General features: G+C 41.4%; 3 protein-coding genes across 5 annotated transcripts; 2 read left to right on the forward strand and 1 right to left on the reverse strand.

Annotated features, from left to right (window-relative positions):
* Positions 1–1279: 1279 nt before the first annotated feature.
* fanci (FA complementation group I) lies at positions 1280–12469 on the forward strand (the record flags this gene model as incomplete). Of its 2 annotated transcripts, XM_083916097.1 has the most annotated exons (37): positions 1280–1372; positions 1480–1552; positions 1885–2015; positions 2603–2756; positions 2904–2961; positions 3122–3163; positions 3381–3504; positions 3893–3978; positions 4064–4196; positions 4287–4364; positions 4455–4591; positions 4809–4989; positions 5099–5186; positions 5307–5437; positions 5527–5597; positions 5717–5831; positions 5917–6039; positions 6225–6293; positions 6639–6740; positions 6823–7014; positions 7928–8049; positions 8135–8296; positions 8502–8681; positions 8955–9121; positions 9214–9281; positions 9490–9606; positions 9684–9735; positions 9805–9932; positions 10596–10661; positions 10757–10853; positions 10948–11132; positions 11226–11282; positions 11367–11426; positions 11574–11648; positions 11872–11967; positions 12125–12226; positions 12382–12444. In XM_083916097.1, 37 exons carry the CDS (start codon positions 1280–1282, stop codon positions 12442–12444), a joined length of 3978 nt encoding a protein of 1325 aa, XP_083772223.1. The 2 variants fall into 2 exon arrangements, with proteins under 2 accessions (XP_083772223.1, XP_083772222.1); XM_083916096.1 differs by having other exon boundaries at positions 12125–12469.
* On the reverse strand, positions 12405–21159 carry polg (polymerase (DNA directed), gamma). 2 transcript variants are annotated; one of them, XM_083916099.1, is made up of 23 exons: positions 21020–21159; positions 19472–20063; positions 19044–19239; positions 18644–18811; positions 18329–18475; positions 18149–18228; positions 17872–18054; positions 17613–17755; positions 17354–17477; positions 17020–17244; positions 16807–16924; positions 16318–16401; positions 15945–16058; positions 15696–15856; positions 15562–15615; positions 15350–15467; positions 15100–15235; positions 14715–14961; positions 14472–14594; positions 14178–14346; positions 13730–13938; positions 13469–13629; positions 12405–12616 (listed from the first exon to the last, which is right to left on the reverse strand). In XM_083916099.1, the coding sequence occupies exons 2-23, from the start codon at positions 20041–20043 to the stop codon at positions 12552–12554; spliced, it is 3597 nt and encodes a 1198-aa protein (XP_083772225.1). In that variant the 5' UTR covers positions 20044–20063; positions 21020–21159; the 3' UTR covers positions 12405–12551. The 2 variants fall into 2 exon arrangements, with proteins under 2 accessions (XP_083772225.1, XP_083772226.1); XM_083916100.1 differs by having other exon boundaries at positions 20919–21148.
* Positions 21160–21907: 748 nt separating this feature from the next.
* On the forward strand, positions 21908–23207 carry LOC310949913 (Golgi apparatus membrane protein TVP23 homolog A-like; the record flags this gene model as incomplete). The annotated part of the gene is made up of 6 exons (XM_083917524.1): positions 21908–21987; positions 22314–22458; positions 22578–22667; positions 22749–22877; positions 22968–23096; positions 23181–23207. 6 exons carry the CDS (start codon positions 21908–21910, stop codon positions 23205–23207), a joined length of 600 nt encoding a protein of 199 aa, XP_083773650.1.
* Positions 23208–24824: the final 1617 nt, after the last annotated feature.

Consider the following 24824-nt stretch of genomic DNA (forward strand, 5'->3'; position numbering starts at 1 on the left):
TCGATTTAACAAAATGTTATATATATTTTTATACCACACACACTCGCTCAAATGTGGACCCTCCCTCTCCTCTCCACTACCACGACTATGCGACTGGCAGAGCATGGATCATTTCTGAATATTTATAAACATATAGGGTTCGGCTCTTGGTTTTTTTTAGTGCTTTAAATGAAAGTGTGTCTGTTTGATTTGTATTTAGATGTGTCCAAAATGTCATCTCTCTCTCTGACCTAATTGTATTGATATTCATGATTTGAATGTATTTTAATTTTTTCTGAGTGTGAGTGTGTGTGTGAGTGTGTGAGTGTGTGTGTGTGTGTGTGTGAGAGAGAGAGAGTGAGAGAGAGATTTATGTATTCATGTATGAAATATAGCCTATTAATACTCTATAAATGATTTATATTGTTGTGTTTATATTTATAGTGTTTGCAAAACACCTATCATACATCACATACATCATATATCAGAATATTCTATTACTGTTAATCCCACTATGAATATTAAAATACGCCGAACCGTGTCCTGTTCTTACACTGAGTGGAGCGGGCGACCGGTCCAAGATGGCGGCCCCACCGCTCGTCAGCGCCGATGTGGCGTCTACTCTTTATATGTCTATGCTTGGCAGTATGTCACAGCGTTCACGGAGATTATAAACGCTTTCAGAGAGTACATAAGTGTCGTACACCCGTACTATATTGCGATAAGAGGATGACGTTCTCAGTTTAATCAGCACGCAGAACAGTAAAACACAACTAAAGCCAAACAACTGAAATAAACTGCCGGAACTAACTAACGTCAATATTCTGGCAACCCAGCAAATATCTCTCTTACGCTACGCCCGGGGTTCCTTGTTAAAGGAGTTGACAGGTCTGTTTTCTACTTAATGTAATATTTTAACCGGTATACCAAAACATGTTGTGTTATTTGCGTATTCTATCGTGTAATGGAATATTATCTTGACATTAGTTATCAAACACTGCAATCGTGGGATACTTGAAGCCGAACATGGCAACCACAAAGCAAAACAGGAAGTGTGCGGTTGCAGGCGGGAAATTCGTTACCAAAGCTACTTCGCAGTTATTCTCACGGACTAATTAGCTTAGTTCACTGAATTAAATAAATGTCAAATATTGAGTTCAGCTAAACGATCGACATTGAGTTAGTTAAACTTAAACTTTTCATTTTTGCATTGAGTTGACGCTAACAACAATTTCGCTGAGGTTCACAACAAACGGGGATTTCTTCCTTGTGTTTATCTGTGTCTGTCTGCAAGTTGGTTATGAAGGCTGAAATGGATAAAATCGTCACTCTATCAGATGAAGACAGTGCAGCCGAACTTCAGAAGTACCTGTCCTCTCTTACAAATGACCAGGTAACGCTAATCTGCCCACATGTATACGTCTCATGGGTTAGGAAACTTAACAAAAATGCTGTCAGATGGCCCATGAAATACTTAACTCTCTTTGATCTGCTTTCTAGTTAATCAATGTGATTACGAATGGAGCACTAAAGGGTAAGAAGGTCGGTACCATGATCAAAGGCATATTTAAAGGTGAGTAGCAGTGTTAACTGCTCTAAGTCAAATCAGTCAAACGTAAAGTGTAAATCACCATTATTAGATATGGTCTCAATGCACTTTCCAATTAAAAGAACACAACCATAACACACGGCCATTATAAAACAGTTGAACAACATAGAAATAGTAATAGTCAAACTCTTTAAAAAAAACAGCAAACTGTACTATGGTTGGCTCTAGTATAATGAGCAGAATTGGGGTTTCAATCTGGATTTAAGTACTTTAAAGATAATAACACAGCTGTCATATCTCTAGCCAGAATCATTGAAAGAAAGTTGAAATGATGTGCATGATGTGCTCTTTTTCAGGTTCTCCACCAAATTCCACTGACGGGTCAAACCGCAGACTTCTTGTTTATCAACACTGCGTCCCTCTTTGTGAGTCTGGGGATCTTCAGACTGAGGTGGCAGCTGATATAATTGGACTGCTGATGCTGGAGGTATTTTTTGGATTAGTTTTTTTTTTTTAAAGCCTGATTATGATGCTTTTGTAAAATAGCTATTTATACAAGACATCACTCCAAGTGGCTTGTATTAATAACAGTAATGGCTCTCTGTCAAAGATCAGTAACAAATAATGACGTGTAAAAAGTAAAATGGCGTCTTGTGATTGACAGGGTTGTGGTTCTACTAGTACTAGTCTTCAAAAGTATTTGTCTTTGAATGAGAAATTCAATAATAATATGTAAATGCTAACAACTGTTTTGAGCACTCTACACTAATACTGTTATGATATGAGGGCATGGGTTGAAACATCATCAAAATAACGCCAAAATATATTAAGATGCAGTAATGATTACAAACCTACTGATTAAATGCTCAAATTCCTCTGGGCTGCTAGATTTCTCAATTTTAGTCAAATTCTTTTACAGCATCCTGTACTGAACTGCTGTCCCATCAGTTATAGTATTTTTTTAGTATACAAGTATACACATGTCTTTATATATTGTGTCTCTGTGTTCATACGTCCAGCATGGCACAGACGCATTCTATAATTATCAAGGTGTCTCTTAAATGTTACACACAGACTCATACACTGCCTGGACCCTCGCTTGCAAAACTGGCGTCTCTTTTTGTTGAAGCCATTAAGGTGGGAAAAATGGGCAGTGGGAAATCCTTGGAGCTATTTCCTACTGTGCTAACCGCCCTCTCTGCCTGTGAAGCCTTGTCGTATGGCAAAGGTAAGTGCAAATTACTCACCCTGGTGACTTTGTCATTAAAGTTAACGTAAAAGCATCAGCGTCCTAATTAGTGGTGTAAATAACAAGATGCAAATGTTAAAATATGATGGATCTCCATCTCTTGTGGTTATTTTATCTAAACTCTAGGAGAACTTAGTGGTGAGGAATACAAGAAACAGCTGATCAACAGTCTATGTTCAAGCAGGTGAGGACATCCCAGATTTTCAAAATGTATGTGCATGTGCAGTTCTTGAGAGAATTGTGTACAAGTGTGCATTATAATATTTAAGCCCAAACCATATAATATAGATTGTTTAACAAACAGGAATAGTAGTCATATAATGTTTGTTTTTATTTTCATGCAGATGGGATCCGCAATGTGTCATCCACCTGACAACCATGTTCAGGTAACACTTCCCCTGTCAAACCATTACATTATCAGACACTTCAGTCTCTCACCAATTAATAACAGATTATTGAAATACCTTGTCTTTTCCTTTTTTTTAGCTTTCATAATGTTGTACAGTGATATAACACTGTTTTATCTGCTATTACTTGTTTCCTGTGCTGCATCTCAGGACATACGCCATTAGTCAGCAGTTTCTTCTGTCTACCTTGTTTTAGGGATGTGCCCTTGTCATCGGAGGAGCTGCAGTTTCTAGTGGAGAAAGTACTGAGGATGTTCACCAAGCTGGATCTGCAGGAGATCCCGCCACTGGTTTATCAGCTGCTGCTTTTATCTGCAAAGGTAAAGGGCTTAGGCAATTATTTTCTTTGTTGATTTATCTGTCAATTATTTTCTCAATTAATGGATTAGTTGTTTGTGAACATGCCTGTCAGTGTTTCCTAAAGTTCAAGATGACGTCCTCCAATGTCTTTTTCTGTCCACAACTAAAAATATTCAGTTTACTGTCATAAAGGAAAAAAGAAACCCAAAAAATATTCACATTTAGAAAGCTGCAATCAGATAATTTGTGCTTTTTTTATTTAAAAAAATACTTTAATAGATTATCAAAATAGTTGGCGATTAATATGATAGTTAACAGCTAGTTGATTATTCGATTAATCGTTGCAGCACTAGCGTGTAACTCTTTGTTTAAATAATCTAAATTCCTGTCCTGCATTATGTCCATCAGGGTTGTAAGAAACTGGTCCTGGGTGGAATCATCTGTTATTTTAAGGAGCAGGACATTCGCCAGGAAGATGAACAGAAACACGGAGAGTGAGTGGCTCATACACTGTCTGCCAATGCAATATAGTGCCCTCACTTTTAACTAGCATTACCTACTTTCCATTTACTTCCTCAGGAACCTGGATCTAGAGGTTCAGTCCATTCCTCAGGACCAGTTGAGGCACGTGGAGGGCACTTCTATCCTCCACATTGTCTTTGCCATACGACTCGACCACGAACTCGGGAGAGAATTCCTCAAAAGCTTTAAGGTTATGTATAACTTACCCGTCTGTTATTGATTGAATTGATTACATTTTTAATGTAGAGTACGCCATAAATCTTAAATTGTATTTCTGCAGACATCCTATGGGGACCTGTGCCCTTTCAGTGCTGCCCTGTTGCTGTCAGTGGCACGTATCCAGCGTTATGAAGAGCAGGTGAGAAATCTATACTGATTTCCACATATTCATTTTTGAGTCTTTTTTTTTAATTATTGAATCTTTTTTGTTAACTCTTGGTTTGGTTAGGTGTTTGACCTTTTGAAAGGGGCAATCATCAAGAGCTTTAAGGATGAGCAGCTACAGCAGGGGTCAAAGTTCCTGCAGGCCCTTCTGCCTGGGCACTGCAGTGTGGCTGAGATGATACTGGACACAGTCAAGAACAGGTCAGAGCATCAGAACAATTGACCCCTTAACATAAGAAGAACTAGGCATGTCTTGATAGGAATTTCTAGGGGCCAAAATGATAAGAATATGAAATTTTATCACCATCTGTATGTGGTAACCAAGATACAGTAAGTTATAATCTCGCATTTTTGATTCATGAACACAATATTTGTAGTTCTTCTTCGTCACATGAATTCTGAACTTCTGCCTGGACAGTGTGTTCGGTTGGGATCATGTGACCCAGGGCTTGGTGCAGCTGGGCTTCTTCCTTATGGATGCATTTGGACCCAAACCTGGACCGTTTGGCAAAACCACAGAAGGCTCTTCCACCGTAGCCCGGACCCCCACTCAGCAGGCATGTAAGCTGGGGGGACAGGTGCTCCTGCAGGGCTTTAAGGTAACAATTGTTGTTGTTCTTTTTGTTTTGTTTTTAAATAGAATTATCACAATTTAAATTATTTAATCATTATGTTGTATTTTCTCACTGGAATGTATTTCTTCAACAGTTGCATGAGCCTATCAGAGGCGAGATTCTGGAGCAGGTCTTGAATCGATTGGTCACTAAGACCGCCTCACCTGTCAATCATTACTTAGGTAATACAGCCTTAGGATATCACCCCCAGATTTCAAATGTTCATCAGTGTGTAATTAGTCTAGTTGGAGACTAGATTTAGATTTTTCTGCTTTCTTTCTTTTTTGTTTCTTTATCATCAGACCTTTTCTCTGACATTGTGGTCTCTGCTCCCATGATCCTCCTGGAGTCATCCTCCAAGTTGACAGAAACATTTGACCACCTGTCATACCTGCCCCTGGCCACTGTTCAGGGTCTACTAAAAGCTGTCCAGGTACCTAAGCACAAACACAAACACACACACACACACACACATTGTAGATATTTATGTTGTTTAATTATTCTCCTCTGTGTTATCTCCAGCCCCTGCTCAAAGTCAGTATGTCTTTGAAAGATGCTTTGATTCTAGTTCTCCGCAAGGCCATGTTTTCCAGGTGTGTACTGCTTTGTTTTTATCCAGATGAGGTCTATCAGTACAGTTTAATGAATCATGCTTTGTTCAAATAAAGATAATTTCTTACACTGTTCTCCCCCCTATATGACTCTCTATTAGCCAGTTGGATGGCAGGAAGTCTGCAGTGACCGGCTTCTTGTTGCTGCTGAAGAACTTCAAAGTGTTGGGCAGCTTGGCCGCGAGCCAGTGTAGCCAGGCAATCTCCTCCAGCCAGGTATAGTTCCAGTACATACAGACTGTGTGTGGTCTTTTACATGTGATCTGTTGTATAGTAACTGTCTGCCTGAACCCCTGAATAGATCCAAGTGGACGTTCACTCTCGTTACAACTCTGCCGCCAATGAAGCGTTCTGTCTGGAGATCCTCAGCAGCCTGCGTCGCTGCCTCGGCCAGCAGGCTGACGTACGCCTCATGCTCTATGAGGTAAAAGATCTCTTTTCTATGTCGTGTTTATTAAATGCGTTTAATTTAGCTGCATTCTGTTACAATTACTAATAATGATTGATGACAACATCCTAAAAGACAGCACTGTAACATTTGATGTATGATTCCTTTGTGATTAATCTGTCCAGCAGATAACATTTAAGGTTTTATATTTCCTATTTTAGGGTTTCTATGATGTTCTCCGTCGCAACTCTCAACTTGCAAGCTCTATTATGCAAACCCTCTTTTCACAGGTATGTGTGTGAGTGTCTACTGGTTTAGGTATAATGGTCTGTTAACCCACTTTTTTCTGGTAACCCACATTTTTAAAATGAGAAACCATCACGACCCAAGTCACAATAAGCCTCATTTGTAAATTGTGAGAACAGCGAATTTGTGCATAGATGGAACATTGCAATGCAGTTTACTGCAGCTTTTCCTCTAGCTGTAGCATTAATATAAAATTTGTACTAATGTACAAATTAATTTGGTGACCCAAATAAAATCTCCTGCGACCTATACATGGGTCCCAGTCTCTGGGAATGACTGAGCTATAACATGGAGGATGGTGTGAGAACATTATGTCTTTGAATCCTTAGCTGAAGCGGTACTACGAGCCTGAACAAGACCTCCTGCCCCCGGTCAAACTGGAACCGTGCATCACAGCGCTCGGAGACCAAGTCTACCTCCAGGAGCCCCTGGTAATCTGCCTGGAATTGGAGCATTTGACTCTGTTTTTGCTGTGTTAATGTCCTACTATAAATAGTGTTCATTCCATTTCAGGCCCATCTGGTTAGCTGTACTGTACATTGCCTGCTGTGGCTGCAGAACATGCGCCAATCGGCCAAACCGAACGGTGATGACAGTGACGAGGAGGAGGAGGAGGAGGAAGAGGGATACCAGTCTGAAATACAGACAATCCTAGAGAGCATGACAAGACGCATGATCAAGAGTGAACTGGAGGATTTTGAGCTGGTATGCATTCAGGACAGGAGCTGTAAAAGAAAAAAATGTACACTGAAGTACCTTGTATAGATTTCAGCAGTTCAGCTCCATCTTTAACTCCTCAACTGTCTGGTCAACAGCAGGAGTATTTTTCCCAAGATCGGCATCAATTACGTTTATTTGTTCTTATTATTATGGGTCTCAGTAACCTGCACAAGTTTGTAAAATGGGAAGCACTACCAGATAATAAAATAAGTACTGGTTAGAGATGTCACTGTAAGATTTTGATATCAAGATTATTGTCTGTGGAAATATCAAAACACACGATTACTAATCAGAGAATTTGTTATTTGACACTATGGAAGGAAACGCACAATGATTATTTTGGTCCTGCACATGAAACATGTAAGCCTACTTTAAATTAGGTTCTGCATGTACTCATAGAACTGGAGTTACATCCAGGTAACTAATACATATATCCTTACAAGAAGTAAACAGTAACACTCTGTGAACTAGTGCATCTGTGAGTTTAAACTGTTCAATTTCAGCTTAGTAACGTTAAATTTGCGAGTTAAGGTTTATCTTTTCCATGACTTAAAGAGGTGGATGGTTATCTTGAACGTGTTGGAACACATTCAGAGTGTTGGACCCCTTTGTAGTCACTTCACAAACTGGATGTCCACCACACTGCCGATTAAAGGCACTTCTTTGGCAGTCTTAAGGTTAATGGTACGAACCTTTCACACACATAAATATGGGAATCCTAAGATGTGCAAGTCGGAAATGAATAAGCATCTCTCCCTAAAAATGAAGTGATGATTGATTGTCTTTTTAAATTGTGTAATTTGTACAGCTTCCACACTTGTCCCTACCCTTTCCAGTTAGTAATGTTGTGGCACTGAAAGCATCATCTTAAGCCAAATACTGTCTGTGTGTCAATCAGGACAAGTCAGCTGAGTTCTCCATGGGGTCAGGTGTGGGGGTAAAGAATAATATCTATGCTGTGCTGGTGATGGGAGTGTATGAGATCCTTATGGAGTACAACTTCATCAAAGCCAACTACAGGTAACAACCATCTCTCTTTGTATGGTCAGGACTTTGTGAAGCTCAAGTGTTGCTTTTAATTTGTTTGCTTGCCTCTGTGTTGCAGTAAAAGCCATTTTGAGGAGCTCATGGAGCTGTTCAACCGCTACCACAAACTGTCTGAGATCCTGAAGGAGAAATCCGGAAAGGGCCGACTGCCTACACACAAGACCCCCCGCAGTTTACTCTCCTTAGGCTTCATATCAACTCTCCTCACGGTGCTCTTCAGGTAAATACTTTCAGTGGCTACCTACACTTTGTGTAGCATAAATCAAACCTGAAGAGCTAAATTTAGAAGTACTATGAAAATAAACATGCATTGAATCAACAGCAAAACATTTATACACATTTTTAGAATTAAATAGCACTGTTTGCTAAAAATGTAACATGTACAAATGTAACAAAGTGCACTTCTTTTTTTGTTGTTGATGTAGAGACAGTACTCAGAGCAGAGAGGAGGCTCTCTCAGTGCTTCGCTCAAGTGGAGAATTTGTGCGTTACGCAGTAAATGTGGCCGTACAGAAGATCCAGCAGCTGGAGGAAACTGGACACACAGACGGCCCAGATGGACAGAACGCAGATCGAACTTTCCGCTTCCTCTGTGACATGACATGGTACGAATTCCTTTGCCTACCTAGAGAGTGTGAACATGTTTTCATGTCAAGGTTCACAAGGAGAGAGACAGAGGTAAACAGTGGCATCTGAGCCGAACAGTGTCTCCCATTATGATTAGGAAACATAAGTTACATATCACAGCATTGTGATGCATTTTACTAATACTACTGATAAAAATGGATCCACAACCCACTTTGGGAAGGAACCCTAACTTCGGGAAAGCCGGGATTTATCGACTAATCATTGCAGCTGTCTGTCTTTGCCTCATCCAGCGTGCTGATGTGGCGGTACACCAACATCCCCAGTGTCGTGGAGGACACAGGGAAGAAGGAGAAGCGCTCCAGTCTGTCCCTGCTGTGTCTGGAAGGTCTGCTCAAGATCGTCACAACTTGTCAGCAGCGTTATCCAGACAGGATGGCTCAACTCCTCTCCACCATGGGTCAGACACGCACAGTAAAATCAACTGGGAAAGCAGTGAATTTGTACACCGAATGAAACGCAGGAAGTCATCTCATTTTTTGTTTCATGCAGACATCTCAGAGGGTGATGCCGAGCCAGATGATACAGAGATGAACTTCTTTTACATCCGACAGTTTCAGGTGCATCTATACATAATGTGTTTGGATTTGGTTATTCTCTACTTATTTTAAAGGTTAGATGGTTTTCTAATAGGATGTGTCAGGTTATGTTGTACCAGGAGTCATTTGATACATCAGATACAAACCCACTTGACTTATTCAGACAGCAGTGTTTCAAATGCAGCGATTCCTTTTAATCTACTAAAATCCAATTTTGTTTGCCCAACAGAGGGCACTGTTCACACAGTTAAGTGGAAGTGAGGAAGAATTTAACAGCAAAGAGGCTCAGCTGCTGGTCAGCATCTTGAGCGTGCTCTCACGCCAGCTGAAGCCCTCCTCGCAGCAGGTAGGTGTACTCTCAAATGCACTTCATAGAACAAACTCTGCAGCCTCGGCTCCACTAACTCACGTCTACATTTAAAGTTTGTACAGATGATCACATGGACGGTGAAAATTTGCAAGGAGACCAGTTTTGGTGAGTGAAGTTTTAATTAATCAGTGTCCGCATTAGATACAGTAGTGTTCAGTTTGTTTCTCTTTTTAGAGGACTCTGCTTTCTCCAAGGGGCTGCTCTCTCTTCTCTTCAACCTGCATGTTCTCTATAAGACTCCTGTAAGCCTGTTGCTGGAACTCTGCCAAGACATCCACAGTCAACTGGGCGATATCGATCAGGTACACGCAACAAGTACACTTCACAGCATTTACAAAAGTAAGAGTTGGGACCCAAATTGGGCAGTAGTTTTGCTACACTGGTCTGTTCAGGTCAGATGCTGTATGTGGGGGCCATTTATACCTTTTTCTCCCTCTTCTTGCGCTGTTTGGCCTGAAAAAAGTGTTTGCTCCCTCTGGCCGAGTTATCCATGATGATGTGAATTCATGATGAACTTTTGTACGCTTGGGTCCCAGAGAGACACCAGATATTAGTTTGGGTCTCAAGATGAAAACGTTTGCGAACCCCTGCGTTAGTGTTTAGAAGAAATAAACAATTTGATATCATACCTTTTTAAAAACAATTGTGTGGCAGTAATAGTTACCGCCGGTTGATACAAGCTATCTATAGTAATTTAAAAATGGCAAATCAGGCCTCACATTGCATCTCTTATTGACGGTATCTAAAAAATGGATGGCATCATCTCACCTCCTCCACGCTAGTCGCTGGGACATCGGCCGAACTAAAAAATCTAGATATTTAGGCTTCACTACTGTACAGTGAGAGGATGCGTTGTCCATCTTTATGTACAGCCTATGATATATCTAAATTTTTCTTTTCCTTTTAAAAAAAATGAACCAGCCTTTTTTATTATTTATTCTGCCCTTTTCTTTCTGTGTGGTCAGGATGTGGAGGTGGAAAAACAGTCTCACTTTGCCATTGTCAGCATGAAGACTGCAACCACAGCAGCAGTGAGTGTTGGTTCTGAGAACTGGAAAACTTTGTGATTTGCGGTGACATCAATATCTCTTAATATCTTCATCACCATTGTAATATCTTGCTCCAGCTGCTGGTCCTGTCTCAGATTGACAAAGTACTTGATGAAGTGGACTGGCTGATCGCCAGAAAGAAAAGCCAGACGGCATCTGACAAATCGGGTTCTGGTAAGAAGCTTTTCACACTGATGCTCTAGTTGGATTAATGGTGAGATATGAGGTATAAATAAAACTTCTGTGACGTTGCGTTCCTGATGTGCAGGTGAGGCTACCCAGACTGAAGGTCATCAGGATCCAATAGAGAAAGCGTTGACACTGCAGCTCGGGACTCTTTTGACGGCATTAAACGAGCTGGTCCAGACGGCTCTGCTGCCTGGCACCTGTACCATTACACTGCTGAGAGAACTGAGTCGCACATACACCATCCTCACCACCCTGGTCAAATACGTGTGTGGTCGTCCACTCTATGATCTCATTATGAATGTAGATTTTTTTGTGAAGTTGTCTCGTGTAATTTCTGTTCCCGCTGTGTTGTTTTAGTACATCCAGGTGTGCGGCAGTCAGCACGGTGCACTACCAACACGCTTTGAGAAGCTGGTGAGTCTGAGGTATTATTTCTTGGTCTGAATTCTTCTAGTACATCTGATGTCATGCTACAGTAACTGAGTATTTTGTGTGCAGGTCAAACTGTCTGGCTCCCACCTAACACCGCAGTGCTACTCTTTCATCACATACGCACAGGTACAGCTCAGTCCAGTTCTGTAAACTTAGACAGTGCTGAAGGTTTTCATCTCTCATTATGACTCTGCTGTTTGAGTTTCTCAGCTACAGTTTACAACTTCAGCCTCAAGAGTGCAGAAGCTTTGACCACAATGTTTTCTCTATTAGAGTGGAGAACTTAGTGGTGGAGGTGCAGATGAAAAGAAGAAAAAGAAAAGGAATGAAGTGAACACTGCTGCCTCCGTAAGGACAATTTATCTTTTATAATCATGTAACTGTAATGATTAATTACTCATTGATCAGAAGAACAATGCATTCTCATTTTCTGTTATATTTTAATTATATCAAAAATGTATAAATGCACTGTACAACTAAAAATAAAACTTTTGACCCTCCAAACAAATCCGATTTTAAAAGGAATCCATTCAGAAATCTAGATCTGCCCTTTTTTGTTTCCACTTGGCAGGCAAAACTTCTGCGTGAGACAACAGCCATCCCTAACGTGATCTTCAGTATTGAGCAGTATGAGAAATACCTCATCACACTCTCAAAGAAATCAAAGGTATGTGTGGATTGGTATCACTTAAAGTGGTTGACAAAATGAAAAGACTTTTAAATGAGAACATTCAGCAAAACACAGGAAGCTCCCTGGGCGCTGTTCATGTTAGGCCACTCATACACAGTGTTTCACAGCGTAACACCTGTGTATGCTTGTCCAGGTAAATCTGATGCAGTACATGAAGCAGAGCACCTCAAGAGATTTCCGCATCAACGCAGCGACTCTGGACGCAGCCCTGCAGGAGCAGGAGGACAGTCAGGAGGTAGATGCAATCTCATATTGTAATAAGCAGCTCCAAAAAGGTCCCCTCTGTCTTACCTTACACATTCACAAACGTTCAATACCCTTAACACTCTCGTCCAGTAGGCTTCTGCTGGCTGAGAACTCAATGTCTGTGACTTCTTCTGTTTCTTTCAGACCACAGAGTTACAGGAGGCAGAGGAGACACCAGAGCCAAAACAGAAGAAAAGAAAACAGTGAGCTGAGACTCAGTTCCTTTGTTTGATTCCTCGCTGATCTTGGACTCGTCCTGACAGTTGTGTATTTGAACTGCTGTTCTGAATAACAGTAGCTTTGTCCACAAAGTTCTATTTTCCTTTGTTCAGAGAGCCTTTAGTGATGTTGATGATTTGGTAAATGTCCAATGCCTCACCTGTAAAAAAAAAGTGAAAAAACACATTGTTTAACACTCTAGTTTGTGTTCCTATAGTTCGATTTATTTAACAGAACATTTATTTTGTATGACATGTATTTTTAAACACTGTAAATGTCTATTGTATCGGTTCTTTTTGAACAATATTAAAACTGTAATTTGTTTGTTTTTTTACAGTATTTGAAGATTTGTCAGAGACTAATTTGACTTTCTGCCCCAAACTTTATCAGGATCAATAAGCTGCTCTGTTAAGATGACAGAAAATTTTAAGAATGAGCTCTATTTAAAAAGATACCGTTACACAGTACAGTTGTGACGTCATTTATAGTAGACTTAGTACTTAAGAAGGCCCTACTTTATAGATCTGTAGTTTTGAATACTTATATTCTGAAGAGATTCAAATTAATTAAAATGATTTTTTTGTGTGTGTGTCTTGCATGAAATTCAAACACGTCTGACAGGTATCAAGGGTAAAATGTTGATGTGTTGGTGTAAACATTTGTTATTCATTCCCTTAAATTAATAACTTGATTGTATGTTATTTCTCCTCTGTTTAACCTTTTTGTAGTCAGGTCACATGATACTGTGTAATGCAGTGCAAATAAAATGAAAGGTCATTGACGATGTAAGACGGCATCTTGGCTTTGATGTAGTTTTTTTTGACAGTTACGTGGCTATACTTGGGGTTTTAACAGTATCCTTTGGATTCAGTCATGTTTAAGGTAACCTCAAAGTACACAAAATTATTTCTTTGACACATTGGTTATACCAAACATTTGTAAAATACATAGACTATACCTCATTCTACAGATCAAAATAGAATAAAGGCTGATGGTGGTGTGTAGAACTCACCAGGTGGAAGGCCGTATCTCCTTTCCAGACCTGTGGGGTTGGAAGGGGTCACACAATCCATGGTGACCTCCTTCCTCAGACACTGGTCAATGTCAACTGCACTGAAGAAAGCTACTGACTGTGGAAGGTCCTGCATGCCTAACGCATGGGCGAACACGCTCCTGCAGGAGACACAAGCACACACTCAGAAGCTGTCGAGTTACTGCCTTTTTATAGTGGATATTCTGACAGGGAAGAATAAATACTAAGCTAGGACCAGACCTCGTCAGCAGGTTTGTGATCTGAAGTGCCAATGCTGCTCGGTAACGGTCTTCGTTGCAAACGAGGTACCGCACCTCGTCGTGGATGCTGATGCAGAAACGGCCGTCGATGTCATACTCCTCAAAGAGCCACTTCATGGCCACCAGCATCAAGTGTAAGTAGTCCACTGCAGAGCTCTGGACCACCCAGTTGACTCTGCTTGTGATAAACTATCAAAAGAGATATGGCGCTGTCTTACTTTAAAGACAAAGTGGATATTTTTAGCACTTAATGACACTTGGCTATGGACAGTAAAATAATAAAAAAGGCAATAAACATCTCTTAAAACTAATCTCCAAAGTAATACTAATTAAAAACAGTTTTTGGCTGCTGATGTTAGCTGAATACTAACATGCTGATTAGATTTATGTTCGGAGTTAATCTGTCACACTGATCAGCACTGACTCACCTCATCCTTAACTGCCTTGGGCTCCAGCGCTCTGCTGATCCTGCAGCCTAGAACAGGAGTGGCTGGCTCGGCCGAGTGAGCGATACTTTCCAGCTTGTTGAACATGTCTGACTCTGTACCTCCAGCCCACAGACGTTGGCCAACCATATCCCACCTCTTCCGCCGAGAGCTGAGGGGTAGGAGGAAGACAGAGGAAGACGGAAATCAAAGGAACAGAGCAACTGAGGATGTGGGAGAATGTGTTGACACTAAAACAAGTTTAAAGCTTGTGCAATGTTTTACTCGCTCCCTCACCTTTGCGAGGCCAGTCTAGTGATCCTACGCAACTCCTGCAGAGTGATACTTCCATTTTCTTCCTTCTCCACGTCTATACCCAGTTCATTGACCAGCCACTCACCCTCCTCTGACAGCTGATATCTGACAAAACATAAACACAAACGTCTGGCTCAATCTCCTTAATTGCCAACAAACAACTAAACCTAAGTAACTAAAAATAAAATCTTCTGAACACACAACTCTTGAACTTGTTGAGCATACCTGCGCACACCCTTTGTTAAGGCGTACATCTGCCTGGCCTTATTTGCAGCTTCTGTCTGACTGAGGCGGTGGTTGAACTGCATTAGCAGCCTCTCAGCAAAGGGTTGTCCTGCACCGTAAATGCGTCCGTAGTTGAACACCTTGGCGTGGTCTCGGCTGATGCCCACAGTGTCAGCAGTGCGGCTGTGCAGGTCAGTGCCCTGACTCTTCTTTCCCTGCAGGGTCATCCAGCCAAACGCTGTACAACCTGAGACCAGCAGAGACATAAGATCAAAGTTAACATGACGTGGGATAAAACTATAAACACATGAAGATGCATGTATTTCCTTCTACAACGTTAGTAATATGGAAGAACTATACAACATTTAAAAAGGGGAAACCCCACCGTGCATGCAAGCAAAGTGAGACTCTCCGAGCACGGCAGCAATCCACAACTCTTGAGAGTCTACATCTGCTCCCACCAGGTGATATCCAGGCGGTACCTGCACCATGGCCTTCAGCTCACTGCCTACCCGATCCCTCTGTGGACACAAAATAACAGTCAGAGAGCAATGGCTGATAAAGGCAATCCAGTTTCAACTGACAGTTAATCTGAGTCAGTAATCTCAGCCGTGCGATGTGTTTTTCTTTGTTACCCGTGCGTTACTGGCAGTCAGCCACGTTGGCTCCACAGCCCTCCGTGTTACCGTTCCAGCAGTGATAACCTGAGGTAATATGGCACCGTACTGGCCCTCTTCATCAAAGTCTTTGTGTCTTTGGGAGACAGAAATGTTGTTAGAAACAGCAACCGCTTTTCCCCACTATATTGCTGATGAATAAATACAGGATATTTATACACCCGACGAACCTGCTGACAGTACGAGGAAGCTCTCCCTTTCGCAGCCACAAAACCATCTGAGTGCTATAAAGACAGGTAAATTATCTATTTGCCATCTTAATGACATAATGATGATTCACTTTGCGGTGGAAGTTGACAGGTACCTTATACGTTTATTGGCATTCCTCCAGAAGGAAATCATTTTGTTTATCTCTAGAGCTCGTGTAGCGTTGGTCCCACCATGTCCAGCCCTGAGGGTACCATCTTCCATCTTGGAAAGGAAGTCTTTTGAAAAGGGACTGCCAACGTTATTGTGATTACCATCCTGTAACACAAATATCCATTGAGTAAAACCGTGAAAATGTGCGAACGTTAGTTATTCAGGACACCTTTGGTAAGACGTGAAACTTCACCTTATGAGGTAATTTGAAAAACCAGCACCCTGGGATATCTACATCATTGTAGGGACCATTTCCATGATGATAATGGCAGTGACTCTCCTCTGGGACATGATGTGGATCTTGAGACTGTTGTTGATACAGAATGAAACAACATACAAACATGATGTCGTACAACAAATCAGAATAACTGTAATATAATAATTTAAGTTCAGCATAGTGAAACAAAATAACGTGTAGATTTAAAACCACGACACACTGCATGTTAGACCAGACAGTGCCATTCCATGTTAAGAAGGCTATAAAAGGAATTTGAATATAGAAAATCAAATGGGACAATACAGTATTAAAAGTATCAAACTGCACCTGTAAATGACATTTCACTCACCCTGGTTTTCTTCCTCTCCCCATTGTTCATAATTCTGACTGCATTTTCCTCTGTCAAACTCTCCAGGGAACCTAACTCCTCCACCTTGAGGTGAGGTAAAGAACCACTCCTGTGTCATACATATTACATATTTAAACATGCCAGAGCCAATGGGCCTGATCAATTATCCAAAGAAGCACTGATGAAACACTGACACCAGGTTCATGCAATGTAAATGTCAGAGGATCCAACACTTGAGCCTTTTTTTTTTCACCGTAAACTTACATTTTGGTGAATCTGCACCATTAGTTACTTGCTGTTCCTGTTTATCTATAACAATGCATGTACAGACGCTCACCTTAATTACGTCACTGTTTTATGAATATGAGGAATGATCTAAACATCTCTTTTATATGATTTCTAAACAGCAGATTAGCGGATATTTATGAAAAAGACAGCTTCCTGTAAACACTACAAGAATGAGTTAAATTGCATTATGAGCGCATGCACCTTTGCCCACACTGTGCTGTCTGTCCACATATGGTCGTCTGAAGGGTTGCAGTCCAGATACTCAGGCTTCACTTTGCTGTTCTGCTCACAATACTCTCTGTAAACATTCTCAATAGCTCTGTGGGACAAAACAATGCATAAATCAACACACACACACGCAAATAATAAATAATAAATGGCTTGTCTTTATCATGTAAGCAGTGTATTAAGTACCTGTGTGGACACACAGGCTCTGTACTTTCCTCCTCAGATACCAGGTTATCCCTGCGTCCAGGTACCAGGTAGCCCCATCCGTGTTTTTCTGTGTAATGCAGGGGAAAACCATCCCACGTCAGACCCATCAGCTTCGGAGTCACTCTCATCTGTAGACTGATGAGGTTGGCTCCAGGTGACCAGCTGTCCTCCTCAGACATCTTCTCACACAGCTTACGATACCACCTGAAGGACACCGTAAGGGGTGGGATTAGAAGGGCTGATTCATTATGTCAGTGTTAATGGGAAAATAATCATTATTACATGGCTCTGTGGTGCTTGGGAGTGACCTTACCCTGGATGTCCAGGCAGATGTTGCCTTCTCTTAGGCAGTCGATTCAATGTTTCCTTCAGCTTCTCCACAGCCAGCCTGCTGGGACAAGGGCCTGCCATCTCCTCTTCAGAGGGTGGACCTGGGTCTAATATCACAACAACTCAACGGAATCATCTCATCTGTTATTTTTAACCTTTTTTTTAGCATTGTGGTAGTGTTTGAACTAAAATCCGCCATCTGTAAAGAAACAAGAGACATAACATAGTTTCTCAGTTCATACCATCTTCCCAATCTGGAAGAGGAGTAGCAGCTTGTGTTTCGGCTGCTTTTTTGGAGTTTTTCTTCTTGCTGGTTGCTACTTTCTTCAGCTTAAACTCCTGCACATCCCACTCAAGATCCCAAAGCCAGGGGTCTTCTTTGTATCTGATGTAAAAACACAGAACACATATATACAGCGCGGATGTTTTTAAACAAAGCACTTTGCTTTCCCTTACTTAACATGCTACAATCAGAAACAAGGTGCCAGGTGCTCTTCTCACTTGTCGTCATGCAGCAGCTGACAGGCGTCGTCCGCTAGATTCATCAGAGACTTCTTCATCTCTCTCTGGAGCTCTTCATATGTGTCCTGAGAATCTTCCAGGTAACGCCCCCAGTTTTGATTGACTGGAAGGTAACTCATGCCCATCTCCAGCATTCCTGCGAACGTCACTGGATGAGGGCACCTTATAAAAGATAAAAGAGATGGCACTGTTATGCACCATTGCAGACGAAGTATTATCATATTCTCGGCTAGTTTGTTAGTCGGGATTAACTGACCTCTCCATGAAAAGAGGAAGCTGTTCTGTGAAGACTTGATGTGTGGCCTCAACATCTGTAGCGCAGTACTGCATTAACTCCTGTAGAGGTCATTAAAGCTAAACGTATTGGTCGTAATATGAATAAATTTTACCTATGTTTACAAACAATCTGACAAAGGGTGTGTCATGAACCTCTGACCTGGAAGTTGTTCCTGACGTCCGTCATGCTGCCCTTCACAAACGTGTCTCTGGCCTCTTTCTGCAGAGGCCGCCCTCCCACATACAGAGCATGGACGTCAGCCAGGTTATTAATGCTGCTAATATTAACCCAGTCCCAGGAGCCGATCTATACACAAAAACATCATGTCACACTTGAGTTTTGCTGACGACAAAAGCCAACCAACTAACCTAACCAAAAGATCCCGGCACTTTGAATCGCTTTCATAATAAAGAAAACAATACCATGAATAATGTTTGATATAGCTGGAATATGTTGAGTAAAAAGGACACAAACCGTTGGACCCTCCCTTTTCTGTCCAGCTTTTTTAATGTGTTCCTTGACCTCCTGCAGACCCCTCCTTTTACCCAGCTTACTGGCCATCCAGAGTGAGCGCTGAAACCCGGTCAGCCCTGAAATGGCCATGTGAAGGCTCATGGTGTCCAAGAAGCGTACCTTAGTACCCTTTAGGGAAAAAAACACATAATTTGCGAGCACATGAATGTTTATGTCAAACACAGGCAGGTATATGCTAGTTTTTTAAGCACGTTTACTCATGCGACTCATACAACAAGGATCATAAAATTATACAATAAAGATGCAAACAAAAAGAAGAAAAGGGACAGAGTGTTGGAAAGCTTAGTTGGTAAAGAGTCAAATAAGAAACAAGGACAAACACCAGCCTCTGAATACAGACCTTTAGTAAGTATTGCTCCTTAATGAAAGATCTGTCAAAACTGACATTATGCCCGATTATGAGCCTCTCCTTCCACTGACCCTTTGGTGCACGGGCAGAGTTGATCGGTGTCTCCAAGGGGATGAGGTCGGCTGGGGTTAACTGTTGCGACCAGGAGTACCGCTCTTCAATCAGACGCTTACTGCACCATGAGTACCTGGCAAGCGAGAAAAATACACATGGGTAAAAATTAAAACAGTGGCCCATTTATATCCACGTCCCATTTTCACGTATAATAAAAACTTGCATTTTTTTAGCAATTTCAGTAGCATTAGTTGGACAATGCAAACCAATCCTCTGCCTATTAAACAAAACAACCCGACCCATAACACAACACCACAGTGGAGTTAAAAGTTACACACTCTTCACAATGTTTGCTTGTTCCTTACCAGTTCGTGGGAGACACAGCAACAGCCAGTGTGGGACACTTTCCCTCTGTTACGCACACCTCCACATCAAACACCAGAGCCGACTCCTCTGGGAAATCAACCTTCTGATTCTCCCCATCCGGCCCATAGCGTGTCCAGCCAATGTCCCAGCTCCATTCCTGCGGCATGGGAGGGAGCTCAGCCCGGTGGAGCTCTGTTGCAGCCTCAAGGTAGGGAAGACTCTGCTTCTGGGCCAAGACACGAAAGTGCTCATCAATATTTTTGCCGTACATTTGCGGAAGCTTCAGCTCCACTTCGGGCAACAGTGAAGTTTCCTTCCCCCACAGCTGATGTTTCTGCAGGTGCCTGAGGCTTCGCTCCACATCCTCCTCTCTGTACTCCGGTTCCAGCCCTCTAAAGATCTGGTCGTGGAGGTTCCTAGACAGCATCTGAATGTTAAGGGGGTTCATGCGGGTCTTTGTGGAGTCTTCGCCCTGAAGAGAGTGAGGCTCGGTGGAGTAGAGGGAGCGTGGACACCCCCATTGTAGAGAGATGAGAGTCCTCTGCAGAGGACAGCGCAACACATGCAGCATCACCTCATGAGGACTTCACACTAAAGTTGAAAGACATTGATTGAGAAAACATTAATTTTATGACATGATGCAGCGTAACCCCAGTTTGTCTTTCATGTAATGTAATAAGAGACACAAACTGGAATAGATAAAAAAAAAAAAAGCTAGGTTAGTTACTAGACTCTAGTTACAGACAGTGGTGGAAGAAGTGCTCCCAAATTTTAGTTGAGTAAAAGTAGTAATAACAGTGTTATATATCAAGTATTTCATCTACCAAAATAATGCATGGACTAGGCTAAAGGCTCCTTTCACACAGCTGAATTTACACATTAAAGTATTATATTATTCTGAATTTTCCTTAAGTAAAAGTACTTATACTTAAGTAAAAGTACAACGTATTACCATCAAAATGTACTTTAAAAGTAAAAAGTACTCATTATGCCGAATTGCCCATTTCAACAATATATGTTGTTTCATTTGCTGATAATATTTTGTAATAATCTAAATCTGTCAACTAACTAAACTTATCAGATAAATGTAGTGGAGTTAAAAGTACAAATTTCCTCTTAAATGTAGTGGAGTTGAAGTATAAAGTAGATTTAAATGGAATTACTCAAATAAAGTACAAGTACCTCAAACTTGTACTTAAGTACAGTACTTGCCACCACTGAATACATAAAATGATGTTCGCTTTTATCTCATGATGCGTGATTTTTCAAGTGTAATGTTGTTCAATGGCTGAAAGGTTCTAGGTCAAAGAATACAGCTTCAGATAATTCACAAAAGTTGACCTATTCAAAAAGTTATCAGCCAACTCTTACCGAAAACAAGTGGGCTAACCTACTGTACTGCACAGAAAAACGTATTTAGTCACATTAATATAAGCTACCACCAACCTGCTAATGTATGTTTACCAACATTTGGCCCATGCTCCAAGGGGAGTGTTGCTAACTTTAAGCAACCAAACAAAATGACAGCTGGTAAAACCCGCACTCACTCCGTTTGTCGCTGAAGGCAAAGACAACACCTCACCCGGTCTGTGTGAAGCGGTATAACGGTAAAGAAATTAGCCAAAATACGTGTAGATTCGCTCCACAACAGTGAGGTTGTTCGTTTAGCATATCAACCCACGATATCATCCCACGGGGTTGTAAGACCGTAAAGCAGCAGGACGAAGCGGTAGTGACCCCCACTGGTCCGGATGACTGCATCGGTTTTTACAGATACAAACAAATGACATGACATGACACGGTACAGTTTTTTTTTTCCAGCGGTTTAACGTTGACTGTCCATAACCATAGACTGTAGAAGTGTATTTCCATAACACTGCCCATAGAAGGTCGCATAGGCAAATCCATTTAGTGTAGTACAGGGTATCGTGTTGTGGCCGCGTGGCCTAATGGATAAGGCGTCTGACTTCGGATCAGAAGATTGCAGGTTCGAGTCCTGCCGCGGTCGCTCTTTTGTGATTGTATTATGTTGAAACTGTTGTTCCTTCCGCACACATTTAGCTCCGTAATTGGCTTGTACCTGACTTGACTGCAATGTGATGTGTGTGTATAATAAATGTAATTTATTGGTGTATTAAGCCAATCCTTTTTTCCATGAAATACATTTAAGCCCATCTTCCTGATGTGGATGTCAATATAGTGACCGAGGCACTGTCGGTGTCGGTCGCATTTCACTGCAACACCTGGCTTATTCCAGCCCAAAACAACTACCCTTTCTCCAGATGGTAGCCTACTAACGTTACGCTCTTGCTTTACACGTTTACGACCATAAACACCTTTTAATGCATTGTTTTTACTTTGTACTGTATTAACTAGTGTAGACTGTGACAAATAACAAATAACCCCGTTGTGATTTGTCGTTGCTTTGTCAGACGATGGCTGATGACACGGAGGATGTTGAGCTGGACTTTGCTGCTGACGAGCAAGAGAGGGCGCGGAGAAGCGCGGTTATAAGGTGCAATGCAGGAGATGGTTATTATCATGTGCACTAATTTGTCTTGCACAGAATGTTTGGCTTTTATTTTATTTGGAAGATTGTTTCCAACTCGTTATAATTAAATTAAATCACATGAAATGTCAAATCTCAACATACTATTGGAGAGGTTTGCTCTCTCATATAGGCATTTAATCAGTGAGCCTGTACAAAAATAGATGTGTTATGTTTATTAAGTCTGCATCATGAGAACAAGTCTGCTCGGCTCTGTATATAGGCTACTGAAAGGTGCAAAGTGTAAAGTTGTCTCTGCTTCATTATTTCTAATTCTGTGCCTTGGATGTCAGACACCCCCTCGCCTCATTCTTCCACCTCTTCTTTCGGGTGGTTGCCATTATCGCCTATTTGCTCTGTGACTGGATCAGCGGGAACTTTGCATCATGTTTTGTCCTGATCATCACTCTGCTCTCTTTTGACTTCTGGTCTGTCAAGGTGAGAGGTCAACTAGGTCAGCAGCTACTAATTCCCCCACTTTCCTGTTTGCCCTCTTGTGCACTTCAGTGGCCTTTCTTTCACCTCCCTGGTTCAACCTACATTTTCCTCGGTTTCAGAATGTGACTGGCAGGCTGTTGGTGGGCCTACGCTGGTGGAATCAGATTGACGAGGATGGAAAAAGCATCTGGGTGTTTGAGGCCAAAAAAGTAAGATATTGTGTTGAGCATTGTGGGGGCATTAAACATTTGGGCATTGCTATGTGTTTGTGTATTTGTGTGTGCGTGCAGGCCTACCGGGGCAATAACGTTGGAACAGAGGCAGAGGCAAGGATATTTTGGCTGGGTCTCGTCATCTGTCCTCTCATATGGACATTCTTCTTCTTCACCTCCCTCTTCTCCCTGAAGATTAAATGGCTGGTGAGACACGTTGCTTGTGTGCATGCTCTGCATATGGAGGCACATCACATCATGTCCCCCTTAAATGCATCATCTGCCTGTCTTCCTCAGTCACTTGTGGTAGCTAGTATTTCACTTCAAGTGGCTAATCTCTATGGTTACCTGCGCTGCAAGGCAGTGGGAGAGGATGGCCAGCCTGCAGACACCAGTTCCTTTACGGGACAACTCCTTCTGCAGCGTGTGAGTGATTCACAGTTGTCCAGTTAACATGTCATTGGTCATTGAAATTGAACATAAACTCACTGATAATGTATTATCTTCCAGCCAGACATCATCTTCGGAATACTGTGAAGACTACCTTCTCTCGTACAGCCACTCTGCTGTCTTTGTGTCTTTGTGTGTGAGAGCAAGAGAGTGGAAAAGAGGGAGATAGATGAGAGCTGCCTCGTCTTCAAAGTTCCCACAAAGTGCATCTATACTTGAATGGCCGTGTGCCTCGTGCATGCCTTATGCAGATGACTGTTCACTTCACATGTTGCCCATGGATCAGTCTGGTTATTATGTCAATAAAAAGATAAGTGCATTTTACTTTTTTTATTGTTGTTGGTTGAACACCTCAAATCTGCAAATTCACATAGACACTGGTGTGTGGTTTCGGCAACATAATAAAAAGTAGGAATTAAGTGCTTTAACTATCTTACTAAATAGGCCAATGCAATTTACACTTACATGCAATTACTATTTAACTACACTGAACAGAAATACATGAATCTAACTGTTGCATAATATCTACATCAGTTACACCTTAAGCCAGATCGCTGTGTCACACATACATTAAATTACATTAAAAAAAAAAACATTTTTAAAGAGCTCACTATCTTAACCAAAGTCATGGATTGTTACAGGCAGAAATCAACAATAATGAACCTCTTGACAGGATTTTTTTTAGTTAAAACTTACAGGATCTGTAAGTCCACAAAAGGAATCCAGGCTGGAAAACTGCATACAGCCAGTTATTGTTGTCTTCTCTGATGGAACAGAAAAGAAACCGACTGACTATTTTATATGTCCACACAGGGGCGCCCAGTGCTTATTCAAGGGCCCGAGTGCTGACCTTTTGAACAAATATCACGTGATCTACTCCTTTTACTGTATAATCATATTATTGTTATGGTTATAATTATATTTCCTGGCTTCCTATTTTTGAGTTGCAGGCTGTTTTGTGTCGTCTGTGTCATGACATATTTATGACATATTGAGTGTTTAGTAGGCTAAATGTGATGAGTTGAATGCTTGTGTTATTATACCCATTTAACATGTATTCATTTATTTTATTTTGGACTTTTTAATGTTTTAAATGAGATGCAACAAGAATTTGTCCACACAAGCAAACTAAAGTCTTCCTGTCTGACAGTTTGGGCCAGCTCCTTGCAGGATTTTGATTTTCAGTTATACATTGACAGCATACTATGTGTTATTTATTAAACTCAGTGCAGCAGTACACCCTTTTTTTTCATGATTCACGTGAAAGACAAATACGCACAAAACATGCGCAATAGCCTGTCACTGAGTCATATTAAGTTTGGTTTTGATATTTTTTCTCACCGTCCTCCCAGTTTTCAAACATGTTTATGAGTCACCCTAATGAGGCCTCTGAGAGCCACATGGGAGGTGCCATAGGGAGAGATAAAGAGACAGTGTGTGTGTGTGTGTGTGTGTGTGTGTGAGGGAGAGAGAGAGAGAGAAAGAGAGAGAGAGAGCGGGCTAGGTGTAGAGAGAGACTTACACACCACCACCACCACCATTAGACACCTGTCGTCACAGGTGGAGAGAGTGAGTTCTGGATATTTGAGCCTGCAAGTTTCGCTGAAGAGCTCCTCTTTAACCCTTTGGACAGTTTTCTTTTCTTTTCTTTTGTTTTTACTATAAAGAATTTAGTTGTATTGAATATTTGTGCTTTGTAAATAA

This window comes from Echiichthys vipera (genome assembly GCF_963691815.1).
Source record: "Echiichthys vipera genome assembly, chromosome: 7".
Classification (NCBI taxonomy): Eukaryota; Metazoa; Chordata; class Actinopteri; order Perciformes; family Trachinidae; genus Echiichthys; species Echiichthys vipera.

Coding starts and splice junctions, on each gene's coding strand:
- polg (XM_083916099.1), bottom strand. CDS start 20,043: ATGCTGCATGTGTTGCGCTGTCCTCTGCAGAGGACTCTCATCTCTCTA. Junction 18,229..18,328: donor ACGTCAGGAACAACTTCCAG/GTCAGAGGTTCA, acceptor TGACCTCTACAG/GAGTTAATGCAGTACTGCGC. Junction 15,616..15,695: donor AATGCCAATAAACGTATAAG/GTACCTGTCAAC, acceptor CTGTCTTTATAG/CACTCAGATGGTTTTGTGGC.